The 15435-nt window shown below is 39.1% G+C and overlaps 1 protein-coding gene across 1 annotated transcript in view; it reads left to right on the top strand.

The window, feature by feature from the left end:
- Positions 1 to 3366: 3366 nt before the first annotated feature.
- LOC109573384 (myosin-8) overlaps positions 3367 to 15435 on the top strand; it is a 29775-nt gene continuing 17706 nt past the window's right edge. Inside the window, exons 1-16 of the mRNA XM_019980559.2 lie at positions 3367 to 3411; positions 4929 to 5163; positions 5840 to 5983; positions 6069 to 6225; positions 8354 to 8381; positions 8481 to 8589; positions 8682 to 8774; positions 8905 to 8968; positions 9859 to 9957; positions 10049 to 10152; positions 10309 to 10447; positions 11535 to 11653; positions 11743 to 11892; positions 13243 to 13413; positions 14279 to 14588; positions 14694 to 14761. Coding sequence (XP_019836118.2) covers positions 4954 to 5163; positions 5840 to 5983; positions 6069 to 6225; positions 8354 to 8381; positions 8481 to 8589; positions 8682 to 8774; positions 8905 to 8968; positions 9859 to 9957; positions 10049 to 10152; positions 10309 to 10447; positions 11535 to 11653; positions 11743 to 11892; positions 13243 to 13413; positions 14279 to 14588; positions 14694 to 14761 — 1965 coding nt within the window. The 5' untranslated portion in view covers positions 3367 to 3411; positions 4929 to 4953. The remainder of the gene's footprint in view (positions 3412 to 4928; positions 5164 to 5839; positions 5984 to 6068; positions 6226 to 8353; positions 8382 to 8480; positions 8590 to 8681; positions 8775 to 8904; positions 8969 to 9858; positions 9958 to 10048; positions 10153 to 10308; positions 10448 to 11534; positions 11654 to 11742; positions 11893 to 13242; positions 13414 to 14278; positions 14589 to 14693; positions 14762 to 15435) is intronic.

The raw sequence follows: 15435 nt of genomic DNA, 5'->3' as shown, positions 1-15435 counted from the left end.
TCATTAAGGAAATACAAATTAAAACCACATTAAGATACCACTCTACACTCACTAGGATATATAGCAAGCGCTGGTTGCTCAGTCATGTCTGACTCTTTGCAACCCCAGGACTATAACCTGTCAGGCTCCTCTGTCCATGGACTTCTCCATGCAAAAATACTGGAATAGATAGCCATTCCCTTCTCCAAGGGATCTTAGCAACTCAGGGATCGAATCCAGGTTTCCTGCATTGCAGGCAGATTCTTTACTCACTAGGATGGCTTTAACAAAAAAGGACAATACAAGTGTAGGTGAGAATGTGAAAAAACCTGGAAGCTTCATCTTATTGGTGGAAATGTAAAATGGCACAGCCATTGTCAGAAAGAATTTGGCAATTTCTTAAGAAGTTGCTGCTAAGTCGCTTCAGTCGTGTCCGACTCTGTTCGACCCCATAGACGGCAGCCCGCCAGGCTCCCCCATCCCTGGGATTCTCCATGCAAGAACAGTGGAGTGGGTTGCCATTTCCTTCTCCAATGCATGAAAGTGAAAAGTGAAAGTGAAGTCGCTCAGTCATGTCCAACTCCTAGCGACCCCATGGACTGCAGCCTACCAGGCTCCTCCGTCCATGCGATTTTCCAGGCAAGAGTACTGGAGTGGGTTGCCATTGCCTTCAGATCAGATCAGATCAGTCGATCAGTCATGTCCGACTCTTTGCGACACCATGAATTGCAGCACACCAGGCCTCCCTGTCCATCACCAACTCCCGAAGTTCACTCAGACTCATGTCCATTGAATCAGTGATGCCATCCAGCCATCTCATCCTCTGTCGTCCCCTTCTCCTCCTGCCCCCAATCCCTCCCAGCATCAGAGTCTTTTCCAATGAGTCAACTCTTCGCATGAGGTGGCCAAAGTACTGGAGTTTCAGCTTTAGCATCATTCCTTCCAAAGAAATCCCAGGGCTGATCTCCTTCAGAATGGACTGGTTGGATCTCCTTGAAGTCCAAGGGACTCTCAAGAGTCTCTAGCAACTCAACTCCTAGTTATCTCCCCAAGAGAAATGAAAACAAATGTCCACATGATGACTTGTATGGAATATTATCAACAGCACTTTGCATAACAGCCAAAACTAGAAACAATTCAAATATCCATCAATTTGAATGGATAAACAAAATGTGGCACTATATCATAGACTACTAATTAGCAACAAAAATGAATAATCTGTTGATATATGCAACAGCATGGAGGAACTCAAAAAGCATATTAAGGAAAAGAAGCCAGACATGAAAGACTACACACTAGAGGATTCCATTTGTATGAAGTTTCTAGAAAAGGCAAAACTACAGAGACAAAAAGCGTATCAGTTTTTGCCTAGGAGTTCTGATCTGGATGCCACCTGAACTGTTTTATTACATAAACACACAAACACAAATATAGACACACGAGGTCCCTCATTCCTATTTTATCTACTAAGAAGTAAACTGCATGTGTATACACGCACAAGAGAAAGAACCAGCAGCTGAAAGAGAATCCTCCCCCGCAAAGCCCAAATGTATACATCTGGAAATTAAAAAAAAGAAAACCACACTTAAGATAAATTGAGAGCTGAAATGGAAATAGAACTTTAAAATGACAATCATACAAGGGTACTATAATACATATCAACCCCTGGGATTCAGCCAAAGTAGTAACCAAAGAAAATTTTATAACCATAAATAACATGCAAGATCATAAGAAAGAATGAAAATAAATGAAGTAAGCTTTCAGTTCAAGATGCTAGATATACACAAATAAAATAAACCTAAAGAACTAAAAGAATGAAGAAGATTAAAAGCAGAAGATAATAAAATAGACGAAAACTTATTTGGTAAATCTAAATTAAAAAGAGCAAACACAAAGACAAAACTTTGGCAGACATGATTTAAAATAAAAAGAACAAAATCAAAATATGTTAAAAAATAAAAAGGAATAGATGACTACACTAGAGTTTTTTTAACCATAAAAAGATATGCACAAAAAAATGTCCAAAAAATCTATAAAAACTCACATGGAATGGGCAATCTTCTAGGAAAATATAAATCTTCCAACTGGGGGAAATAAAGGTAGAAACTGCATCCTGTCTATGGTAGTGGTTACAAGAAACAGTGCACATGAAAAACTCATAGAACAAAAGAAGTGAATTTTATTGTAAGTTTAAAATTTTTTAAAAATAGTAGCAAAAAAACTCATATAACTGTCACTTAGAAAGCGTGGATTTTGCTATATATAAAGTATACTTCAATATTCCTAACCATTAAAAAAAGGAGATTCTAATTTTAAAAGAATGTTAATATAATTTGTTTAAAGAATAAGAGTGTAAATTTCATTGGTGGTATGAAAATTATCTATGATATAATTTTTTAAGTAAAATGTAAAGCAAATATGTGCTATATATGTGTATATAGTATGATCAAACTTATACATCTATAACTTATCTTACTTCTATATAATGAGATTACAGACATTTTTTTCTCTTTGCTTATCTGTATTTTTACTACAAAGAATACATATTATTCTCTAATAAATAATATTTTTTTCAGTGTTGGGTGGATGAGCACTGACTTAATGGTAGGGACTCAGTATAGAATCTTCTCTCCCCTTGGCCTTGCTGCCCAAGCCCAGACTCCAAGGGTGAGCCTTGGCAGTGACCCAAGGTAGTGAAGGAGGTGGGGGTTCCTATGGTAACAAAGAAGGAAAACGTGGTTAGGCCCCTAAAAGCAATGCTCGCTGAGGCTGTGATCATTGGGTTACCACAGGCATGTGTGAGAGTTTGCCAAATCAAATATAGCTCTTAGGAACTTACTTTGAGGCCCCACCAGGCACTGTCGAAGATTACCTTCCCAGCACACTAGAAAGCATTCTCTGCCGGCAGATTGGTCCCTGTCACATTATTTATAGGAGATTGGTTCACATACTCAAAATGATATGAATACTTCTAATTATATCCAAACATGACAAATGTCAGAACAAATTATTCTGAGGGTTCACGCTGCCAAATGTCTTGCCCTAACAAAGAGGAGCAAGCTGCGGCATCAGCACACCAGCTCCTATATAAGCACGATGAGCCCTCCCGGTACATCTCCACCAAGGACCCAGAGGTAAGTGAATGGGGGCCTTGGGACCTGCAGGGCTCCAGGGGACAGAAACAGCTTACCCCGAAGCCCATCTCTGAGCATGAAATTGTTCCTCTCAGCTCTGACTTTTATTTTCATAAAGCCATGGCAGGTTTTAATTCTGTAACTACCGTACTGGAATTTATTTAATTCTGTAATTTAGACCAGGCAAGTTTTAATTCTGTAACTATCTTACTGGAATTTCAGAGCTTCACTAAAAAGAAACTCGTTGCTTTACAGTTTTAGATGCTCCTGAACCTGCATCTTCATCTGGAATCCGGAGGTAAGACTCCACTTTATTCATTTATTGATGACAGAAGGGATGTAGCCTAACAAAGCTGGGGACAGCGCTTCATTGTACACCATTTCCTTACATTTTGCGGTTATGTAAATATGTTGTGCTTCCAAATGTCTGCTTAGAAATGCTGGGAAATCACTTCTTCCAAATGTCTTATTCTCAGAGACCACCGTCATCTGAGTTCCAGGATTAAAGGACCATTTGGGAAAGAATGAATTTTAACAGTGAGTTCTCAGCTGCACTTAACAACTGTCAGGGGCAATGGATTACTCCATGCCAACCTCCTTCTACTGACAAGCGTTGAAAACTTGGGTGTTTCACTAGTATTTTTTAAATACCTGTAAAAATTCTTAATCTAAAACATGTAAACAGAAATGAACATCTGCTTAAAACCATAGTATTTTAGCTACTTTTTCATGATTCACTGTAGTTTTTAGAAAGATTTGTTACTGTTTGTTTAAAAAAAAAATCACAAGAGTTACACCCACAGAGTGCTATCACACTTTAAAATAGAAGGAGAGATTCTGGCCCTTCCCCCAAGTAATTCACTGCCTGAGAGTAAAGAAAAGACCCAATCAAAGTAATGAGCCAATGCTGAGACACATATCTATCAACAGAGGACAATGGCTCATATGCATGTGATAAACTCTTACACTTTTGTCTTTTCTTTTTCTGGATGAAGAAAAAAGAAGCCTGTGGAATTTATGCAGGATGAAACACCTTCATGCTGAAGCTCTCATTCCCCTGTGCTTAGATCTGTTAACTGACAGTTCAAATCCTTCATGCCAAAAGGAGAATGTTAAAAGAGATTTTGAAATTAAGGCAATGCTAAGTCTCTTGGTAACAAGCCAAATGATATATTAAAAAAAAACAACCCTAGAGTGATAACGATTTCTTATGAGGTTAATGACCCACCAAGAGATGTTTAATATAAAGTGGGTGTTAAAAAGAATTATTTGACTTACAAGAGAAAAAAAAAAAGGCCATCTAAAAGGCAAAAATGGTTTTGGTAGCTTGGAAGATATCAACTTTCATTTGCCCAAGACAAACTTTCCCTCCTAACTCTATGATTGTCCCAGCAAATGGCAGATGCAAACATTATGCATCTGAGGATTAAAGAATGACAGTTGCTATAAAACAATCCATCAACAACAGTCTTAGCTATAGATATTATTAGAGTTTAGAGATTAAAACAGGCAAGGATTCCATTCTCACTCAGCTGTAGGTGCCCTAGCCCTGAAGATCAAGACATGCCATCTGGGAAGGAAATTTTCAAAGCCCTAAAAATGAAGCCTCAGATTGCAGTCTCATTCCAAACCAGCCCTGTGCTAGTGTTATTAATACTTTATTAAGTTGAACGCTGGTCAACACAGGTTGGAAGAACAATTACAGTCCAGGCTGGGGATGGAACCTCAATATTTCTGTCATTTCAAATTTTTTTCTCACATGTATATAACTTCTGGTTTCTCTTTTCCCTCTCTCCCATTCTTTCCCCAAGGCAGAATTCTCTCTAAATAAATTGCAACCATGAGTGCGAGTTCAGACGCTGAGATGGCTGTTTTTGGCGAAGCCGCTCCCTACCTTCGAAAATCAGAAAAGGAACGGATTGAAGCCCAAAACAAGCCCTTTGATGCTAAAACATCAGTCTTTGTGGCAGAGCCCAAGGAATCCTATGTGAAGAGCATCATACAAAGCAAGGAAGGGGGGAAAGTAACTGTAAAGACAGAACGTGGAGCAGTAAGTAAAAACATAAGGAGAAAATCCTTCCCGTTTTATTTCTCCATCTCCTCACTTCAAGTTGAAGCCTTCCTTGCTCACAATTTCCAAGTCTATTGCCAATCCAGACACCCTTCCAGTCCATTAACAGACATCAGATTTGGAAGGTAAAAGAAATTCTCACTTCTCCCTTTCCCAACCACCAAAAGAACTTTAAGCCCCTAGTCAGCCTCCAGCATTTCCCTTCCATCACTCACTTCCCAGTCTAAATCTCCAAACCTGGGAGAAATAAAAACTAGTTTCTATCAAAAGAATTATTATCTACTTAGGTAAATAATGCATTAATCTTCCCATTACTTCCTCCCAAATTGAAGTTTCTTATAATAAATGGCAAGGAGAAATAAAAAATTAAACCCATTGAAGTAAAATGATATAAACGGATAAACCTGGGACATGAAAATGTGGGAGGAAAAAAGTAGATTTTAAAGAGTAGGATGTATTCTAGCTCATCATAGGAAACAGATTTTTTTTTTTTACCATCAAACTCTAAGATGAATACATTTTTGTGCTTTTATTTAAAGGACACTGAATAATATAATGGAAAGTGCCCACAATCGTAGTCTTATAACCAAAGCAGATACATATAAATCCTACTTCCAACCATTAATACAAACTTGACTCTCACTTTACTTGCCAGACTCTCACTGTCAGAGAAGATCAAGTCTTCCCCATGAACCCTCCCAAATATGACAAGATCGAGGACATGGCCATGATGACCCACCTGCACGAGCCCGGAGTGCTGTACAACCTCAAAGAGCGTTATGCAGCCTGGATGATCTACGTGAGCACCCTTCAACCTCTCTTTATTTCATCTATCTCTCCAAGTAGAATCAAATCCCACATGTTGAGTGTTCTGATTTTCTCAGACCTACTCGGGCCTCTTCTGCGTCACCGTCAACCCCTACAAGTGGCTGCCGGTGTACAACCCCGAGGTGGTGGCAGCCTACAGGGGCAAAAAGCGCCAGGAAGCCCCGCCCCACATCTTCTCCATCTCTGACAACGCCTATCAGTTCATGCTGACTGGTGAGTGAGTGATGCATCTATTTACAGAAATGTGGAAACGGAATCTTGAATGAACAAGTAGACTTTGGGCTTTGATTACAATAATACATTGCAGCCACACAGGGCTTCACTGTTTTCAAGAAACTTTCAGTGCTGTAACATCACATAATCTTCCCCACAGCCACTCTACAGATGAGTAAAATGAAGCTAGTCACTGAGTTCACTGACCTGCCCAAGCTAACCCAGATAGAAACTGGAAGCCTAAATGAAACAATTAGCAGACCTACATATATGTTGCTTTTCCATATTTTTTAATTTATGATTTGGAGAGGGAAAAAAGTTCAAATATATTTTTTTAGTATATTCACATCCACAGCAATCAAGGAAAATACTTACCAGCCATAGCTGGAAAGCGTTGTGAATTTCTTTATCTTTAATAGATACAGCCAACACTGCCAGCGTTTGAGATAGAACATGAGTAAAGAAAGAACTGAGACTTCCCTCCCAAAGATTTTGAAGCATTTTCCTACTAGAATGGAAGAAAATAGAAATCCATCTTTCTTTGAAAACATTTTTTAAAAATTTATATCAAAGTCTGTTGCTCCTATCTTATCAAAACATAAACAAACAGCTTTGATACAAATTGCAGGCCCAAATATAGCATTAAAATCTTTTATCAGCATACACCAAATGTATTGCCTTTGGAAATATTCCAGATTCCTGAGTTTCCTGTTGTTCCATGAGATATTAGAAACTGGGGAAGATTTTGTTCCATTTTGGTTTCTCTTTTGTTTATTTTGTTGCACTGTTTTTAAATTGTCTTTTAAAGGAGAAGAGAAAGGGATAAAATACAAATCTTGCATTACAAACTGGCCAGCAATTCTATAAGGATTTCATGCTAGTAAACTGTCTTTGGTTGTCAACAGAACCTAGCTACCTTCCAGAAATTATTCAAATTCAGGCTCATTCCAGAGGTTTTAACACGCAGCAGTTGCATTTACACTGGTGGTATTTAAACCACCACCCCTACCAAGGTCCTCACTCCCCCAGCTTTTGGGGCTGCTCCAAATTCAAGATTACTTATCTCCAAACATGATTTTGATATAAAACCATGCAAAACTGTAGCATCTGACCAGGTTAGAGACTAAAACATTGTTTTCTTACCTATGTTCCCACTAGCTGTGACATGATCTTTCATGATTTTTCTTCTATTGGAAAAAGAAATCAATCTGAATATGTTTCAAAATCTGTCTCTACTTCCCTAAACAGAGCTTTAAAGTTCCCTGAAGTCTATATGCACATCTAAATAGCATCCATCTTGTATCTATTTCTCTGAATAGGTTTTTTTTAGATTTACGAATGCTCTAGAATCTATCAGTACAAAATTAAAAATTTAACAGATCAGAAAATTGGTATAAATCCAACATATCAGTCATATAGAGTGACAGTTTTTGCATTACTTAGAAAATGTGTATAAAAGAGAGAAATAAAAGGAAATGAACAGTGACAGTTATTAATACAATTCCAGATCTCTTCCTTTTTTAGTATTACCAGCAGTCAAGTTAATATCAAGAACTGGGAGGAGGCCAGACAGCCGAAAAATATAAAAACCAGAAGTCAAGAACACCAAAATATCTTAACAAGTGATGTATCTATCAGAAAAATCACTTATTCCTCCCTGGGTTCCTTTCTTTATCTGTTAAATGAAACTTCAGAATTCTGATTCTTACTGAAATAGCTACAGATGAAAGTATGTGATGCCTGGAATTTCCTTTAAAATAACCAAGCTTGGGATGGGAATATAGATTATATAAAATTGGCCATATAGTAACTACTGAAATGCTGTATACATAGGTACATAGGAGCTTTTAACAGTATTTTCTCTACCTTTGTATAGGTTTGAAATTGCCCATAAGTTTTTAAATTAATAAAATACCAGAAGAAACAGATGATTCTTTGCCTCTCATTTTCACAAATTTTACTCCAAGAGGCAAGTACTGTCTGGGAGCTATACCCAAAGCCAAAATCACAGGCAATATCTTCAAAATGTTAAAAAGAATAAACTGTATTTAATCTGAACAGAGTCAATAATCTTCATAGTGAATGTGCACTATTTTTAAAAATGATGGTCTTGATTTCTCTTTCACAGATCGTGAGAACCAGTCCATCCTGATCACGTATGTGATTTTTCCTTCTTCTCTGATTGGTGGTGATTGTCTTAGATGTTGACAATGTGAGCTGTAGTTCTAATCTCTTCTCTGGTTTTTATTTGACAGCGGAGAATCTGGGGCAGGAAAGACTGTGAACACGAAGCGTGTCATCCAGTACTTTGCAACAATTGCAGTCACTGGGGAGAAGAAGAAGGAGGAACCTGGCAAAATGCAGGTGGGTCTGATGGGCATGCGAGAATCATGATGGGCAGGGCGCTCAGGAAGCCACGGACTTCCTTGTGTTTCTGCTCTTGTGTTTCTCTGCAGGGGACTCTGGAGGATCAGATCATCAGTGCCAACCCCCTGCTGGAGGCCTTTGGCAATGCCAAGACCGTGAGGAATGACAATTCCTCTCGCTTTGTGAGTCTCTGGGTCACAGAAGGGTTTTCTCAGGCCTTAAATGCCCATAAAGGCATGTCTCAGTCGTTATTTCAGTCTCTTCTTATTCATGTGCTATTTTGTACATAACATCGTCTTTTTCACTTGCAAGGGTAAATTCATCAGGATCCACTTCGGGACCACAGGGAAACTGGCTTCTGCTGATATTGAAACATGTGAGTAACACAACCATTGAAACTCAGGCAGATCAACCAGGGATGTCATTTGCAGGGATACTGTCAACACGTGGTGAGCACTGAGCCTGCCGCCAGTGCTGCTCGTGAGCTAATGCTGTAATTCTCCACAATCTCCGTGTGCTCTGCTTACCTTAGTGTCAGACTGACGGCTCTGCAGCACATTCTGAAATGCCAGTCTCAGAAGCAACTATGCCATTTTTTCCAGGACAAACAGTAGGACTATTCACGGGTTCCTATATGTTATCTACAGGTTGACAACACATTTCTGTGATTTGCTCTTTTTCTTTTTTTGCAGGAGGATTCATATTTATTGGTTCAAATAGAGTATCTAACATTTGCTAAACATGCATTTCACACTAACTGGCCACATTTCCACAGGTAGTCAAATTCTCAGAAAAGGGCCCATCCCTTGGCAGAGGGCCGGGGTAGCAGAGCCTGCCAACTATCACTTGGTCATGCAGGACTGACGGAGCCAGGTTGGCAGGCATTCTGTGATCTGCTCTTGATCTGAGGTTTGGTAGATGTTTCCAAGGTAATCCCTCACCAAGGAATCTAGGTGAGCTGAGGAAGGAGGGGATATTAAAGATCAGTTATAAGACAAAGGTCATAAGTCATCCATATGAAAAGCTGATTTGTTACTAGAGCATGCATACTTCACTCTTTGCTTTTAAATGGTGAGAACCTTGGGTAATTGCCATATGTATTTGGAATTCTTATATACAGTACCAACAGGATCAATCATCAAGTTGAAATCTCAATGAAGCCTATTGTAATATCCCCAATTTTAGCCAAAGACATTGTGGTTCATTTACTGTCTCAGCAGCATTGATATTTTTTCTAATTCCATGTCTATTTCCCCCTCTTTCCAGATCTTCTAGAAAAGTCTAGAGTTACTTTCCAGTTGAAGGCAGAAAGAAGCTACCATATTTTTTATCAGATCACTTCCAATAAGAAGCCAGATCTGATTGGTAAGAATGAACCTAAATTCACAGACAAAAGTTAAGATTTTTGTTAACTACTTTTAATGTGAAACATACACCCTGAACTCTGTGTCCCCAGAAATGCTCCTGATCACCACCAACCCATATGATTACGCCTTTGTCAGTCAAGGGGAGATCACAGTCCCTAGCATTGATGACCAAGAAGAGCTGATGGCCACTGATGTAAGACATAAACTCACTTTTAAAAAAATCTATTATGCATGGGAATGATAATAGCAACCATACTGTAAGTGTGGTTACCTTAGAATATAGTGTAAATTCATCAAAATATGTTAATATCTTCTGCCCTAACCTTTTTCCTGTCATTTCTCCTGACAGAGCGCCATAGACATCCTGGGCTTTACTTCTGAGGAGAAAGTGTCCATCTACAAGCTCACGGGGGCAGTAATGCATTACGGGAACATGAAATTCAAGCAAAAGCAGCGTGAGGAGCAAGCAGAGCCAGATGGCACTGAAGGTACCAATGAACGCCCAACTGGGTTTAAGACAGAAAATACGACAAGAAAAAATAAAAAGCTCTTCTAAACTCACATCTCCTTTGCAACTAAATTTCTGAAGGGCATGCACACATTACACATACTGCACTCTGTCCTCACCACCTTTTCCTCTTAGCATCTCCACATCTCCGTCATTTCTACACACACCAAATAGTGAAAATGAACCCTAATGGCCACTTATAAGTATGTATTTAAAAAGCACAACCTGGGGCCAGATCAGAGAGAGAGTAAGACAGAACCATATGCTTACTTTGCCTTAGAAATGACAAGAAGGTATACAGGATAACTTGGCATATGGGTGTGTTTCAGCACCAACTGGGTAAACCAAGCAGGGGGATACAATGTCTGCCCAAACACAGCTGGGGTGGAGGATATCCCGAGATATCTGTGCACGTGTGTGTTGTCTACATGTAAACCTGCAGACAATCTAGGCACCAAGTAAGATAAAAAGAAACTGAGAAAGAAAAGTCATATACTCTGTGGAAGGAATATGGAAATTACAGAAACCACCATGGAAGCTACAGTTATCTGCTCCTTTGAAGCCTTTCCTGACCATCCCAGTTCGACATTCTGTCTCCCTCATTTACATCATAGTCATTGGCAACATTTCAGAAGGGGACGAGGTAGGAATCATCCATTGAGATTTAGTTCCCACATTTTCAGATAAAGAAACTGGTCATTGATGGTAAGTTGGGAAGAGCAAAATTGAGATAAGGTGTATTCATGTCACCTTTCAACCATACCTAAGAGCAGGGACTCTGGCTTTTGTCTTACGTAAAGTTATTTCCATTAACATTGGACTTACGTTTGATTTTGCTAAATGACTCAAAAGCTGCTTGCAACAAATCACCAAAGGCCAGTGTAACTGACTGATCATTTATTAGCAAGTACATGCTCTAATGTACAGAAAGCCTTGCTTGACCTTCTATAGAATTATTTAAAGTTTTTTATTTAAATAATAATGAAAATGGATTGGAGGAACCTGGAAAGACTATCTTAAAGAAACATCTGCCATTAAACAACATTTCTTGAATTGTGTCTCTGCAGTGGCTGACAAGGCTGCCTATCTCCAGAGTCTGAACTCTGCTGACCTGCTCAAAGCTCTCTGCTACCCCAGGGTCAAGGTCGGCAATGAGTATGTCACCAAAGGCCAGACTGTGCAGCAGGTAAGTGCACACCTTCGTGAATCACACATTTTCCAGGCCTTCAGTTCATGTCTTTAATAAGACCAATAATCATTACTCTGTCCATGAAGGTGTACAATGCAGTGGGCGCTCTGGCCAAAGCCGTCTATGAGAAGATGTTCCTGTGGATGGTCACCCGCATCAACCAGCAGCTGGACACCAAGCAGCCCAGGCAGTACTTCATCGGGGTCTTGGACATCGCTGGCTTTGAGATCTTTGATGTGAGTTATCTTTAGATTAATAAAAAGTGGGAGAAAGACAATCTGGGTTTTGATATATTGGGTATTCCCCAGTGGCTCAGTGATAAAGAATTCGCCTGAAATGTAGGAGATGTGGGTTCAATCCATGGGTCAGGAAGATCCGCTGGAGGAGGGCATGGCAACCCACTCCAGTATTCTTGCTTGGAAAATCCCATGCACAGAGGAGCCTGGCGGGTTATGGTCCATGAGGTCACAAAGAGTTGGACATGAGTGAAGTGACTGAGCAGCAGCAGCATGCTGGGTATTATTCATTTACATTTGTAGTGTTTACATCACTTTCTCCAACATAGTACCTAGGACAAAATATCTAGGAGGTAACAGGATAATAGCAGTCGTAATAATAACGGCCACACTTTATCGAGAAGTCTGTATTTCTGGCACTCTACTAAGTACTTCAAATTGTTACCTCATTTAATCTTCACAATAACCCAAGAAGGAGTAACATACTTCTAATTAAATGTGGAGGAACAGATGCAAAAAAATCAGCACGCTTGCTAAAGATCCTCCAGCCACATACGGCAAAGCCAAGATAGGAACCTGGATCCGTAGTGTTTGGTCCATACACAAGGCTCCCTCCGTCCCATGGAGGAAAAAGGAGCTAAAAGGAGAAGCACAGTGACAGTTCATAGTCTTTCCTCTTCCATGTTCATCTGACACCCACCATTTCTCCTCTGGGTCATTAGCTTCATCATCTATAAAAACGAAGGTGTCTATAAAGTAACGAAGATTACTATAAAGACTTCATCAGATCTTCAATGCTAGACCACACAAGGTCCCTACTTTCACAGATGTGACAATGAGAAGTTACCAAATGTTTGATATGAAGAGAAATTAACCTATTAATTTCACTTTGTACATCAAATAAAGGTCTTAAGAAAAGCTTTCCTTAATAAAGTGACAGCCAAAAGTGAAAATGTGAACTTCACCTTGAATTAGAGAGTGGGGTGGTAAAAAGGCGAGGCTTTGCAATAAATTACTTTCACCCTTAAATCTGAACCCATTACTCACTGGATTGTACTTTTGTTGTACTTTTAATGCACATTATTGCCCAGGCAATCTCAGAAGGGGAAGGAGGTCCATTCTACCAGAACTCTTGCTGTGTGGCTGACAGCTGTAAACAATGCCCAGAAATCACAAAAAGGGCTCATGTCAAAAATGATCCTTTCTTTCCTGGGATTTCTGAATAAACAATAATTAGTTCATAATTTTATTTCATTACTGAATTACGCATATTTTCAATAAAAGATTTTTCAGTAATGAATTCTACCACTTTAAAAATCCATTTAACATTGGAAATTTGCTTTTGTGCAGTTCAACAGCCTGGAACAGCTGTGCATCAACTTCACCAATGAGAAACTGCAACAGTTTTTCAACCACCACATGTTCGTGCTGGAGCAGGAGGAGTACAAGAAGGAAGGCATCGAGTGGGAGTTCATCGACTTCGGGATGGACCTGGCCGCCTGCATTGAGCTCATTGAGAAGGTCTGTTTGACTTCTAAAGTAAATCTGAACTGTAAGCATAACTTTCCCAAGTGTTTTAAGCAACTTCAGAAAGTATTACAGTAATCTTAAATAGACTGATATCAGAACAAGTTAGAGAATTACTTTAGAAATTATTTCCTCTTTCAGCTTTTACAGAAGGACCAGAGAGTTTAGTTTCATTTTGTCCTGAGCAGTTTTGTTCTAACACTGACTCAAACCCAATTTGAAAGCAGCACCTCTACTGAGATGGTCTACTTCACGAGAGAAACTACCTCATTTGTTTTAAATCACCATTGTGACCCAAGACGTCAGCAATAGAAATAACTATTTTCTAAGTCAAAATTAATGCAGAGGTAACACAGCTAGAGCTTCTATGAAAGATAATCTGTTTGGAAGTCAAGAAGTCATATTGCTTATGCTTGTTCATAATCTATCTTTAAGGAGATTAAGTACACAAAATGTCCTATATAAAGTTTGGGTTATTTATACGATTGCATATAAAGTAAACATCATTCTAAGTCACTAAGTTCTTTTCATAGAAAAATAAAACTTTGACAATACATTAATTCACCAAGTAGGTGAGTTAATGTGATAAATACAGACATTTTAATGTCACCTCCACATGCTGTGCTGACATCTGGAGTTTGTATCTAGCTATTTTTTTACTTAAAAATAATGTTATGGATCGAATGTGAGAAAGAATGGTGGAAAGTCATTCTAGTGATAACAAAAGGACTATAAGCTTGATCCTGGTTTACTTTTTAAGTATATTTAATTAGGAGTGCTCATAATTCAATCAAATGACAGCCACTATACCTTTTGAGACAAGATAGACTGACACCAATGTCTGCTTTTCTGAATTCAGCCACTGGGCATCTTCTCCATCCTGGAAGAGGAGTGCATGTTCCCCAAGGCCACAGATACCTCCTTCAAGAACAAGCTGTATGACCAGCACCTGGGCAAGTCTGCCAACTTCCAGAAGCCCAAGGTGGTCAAGGGCAGAGCCGAGGCCCACTTCTCCCTGATTCACTACGCGGGCACCGTGGACTACAACATTGCCGGCTGGCTGGACAAGAACAAGGACCCCCTGAACGACACAGTGGTTGGGCTGTACCAGAAGTCCTCCATGAAGACTCTGGCCAGTCTCTTTTCCACATATGCTAGTGCTGAAGCTGGTACTTTCTGTGCCCCTGATTTAAATTAACCTATCCCCAAGGAAAGTTTACATGCCATTCCAGCCTCTGGGATACATTCATTAATGGGTTTTCTTTTTATCTTAGACAGCGGTGCAAAGAAAGGTGCCAAGAAGAAGGGCTCTTCTTTCCAGACTGTGTCAGCCCTTTTCAGGGTAAAGTACAAATTTAATTCAAAAATCCATATGGTCTCTATGACTTATTAAAATTATAGGATTTAGAATAAATTAGGAGGGAATGGAATGTTAATAGGAATTATTTCAAATATTTCCTCTTGTTCAGGGTACTTCTGTAGGGCCGAATGTTTTACCCACTACTCCTTATTATGCTCATCTCATGTATTCAGGAATTCCAAAAATGCCTTTAGGAGTTTTCTGGTTCTATAATAAGGCTGATTTTTGAGGAAGCACAGCTGAACTTCAAAGGTCTCCCTGTGGAAAGCCGTATCTTTATTCCACTAATATTGCCCTTTGAGAACATTCCTGAGTCCCTCTTTGAGAATAAGCCTGAGACACATCCTTTAGGACATCTTTCCACCAAAATGCATCTTTGTCTTTTGAGGTAGATTTAATTTTTTGTGATAGCTGAAAATTACCTAAAGCCAAATCTCGTGATTTAAATGGATGATTAAGATAGAAAAATACCTGTAAAGAATTAAATAACAGTAATAATAACATTACTACAAATAATGTGATTCTCTTGGATGGCTTAAAAACTGGTTCTTCTAAAAGGGGACATATGGAGCATCTGATCTAATGGCTGCTTTGTCAGGATTTCTATGAACTTCTATAGCTAAGTCTCATTCCTTTTAAAACTAAAACGTAGATAT

This window comes from Bos indicus, chromosome 19, assembly GCF_029378745.1.
Source record: "Bos indicus isolate NIAB-ARS_2022 breed Sahiwal x Tharparkar chromosome 19, NIAB-ARS_B.indTharparkar_mat_pri_1.0, whole genome shotgun sequence".
NCBI classification, from domain to species: domain Eukaryota; kingdom Metazoa; phylum Chordata; class Mammalia; order Artiodactyla; family Bovidae; genus Bos; species Bos indicus.
Note: the sequence above shows the minus strand (reverse complement) of the source record. Positions and strands in the feature narration are given on the sequence as shown.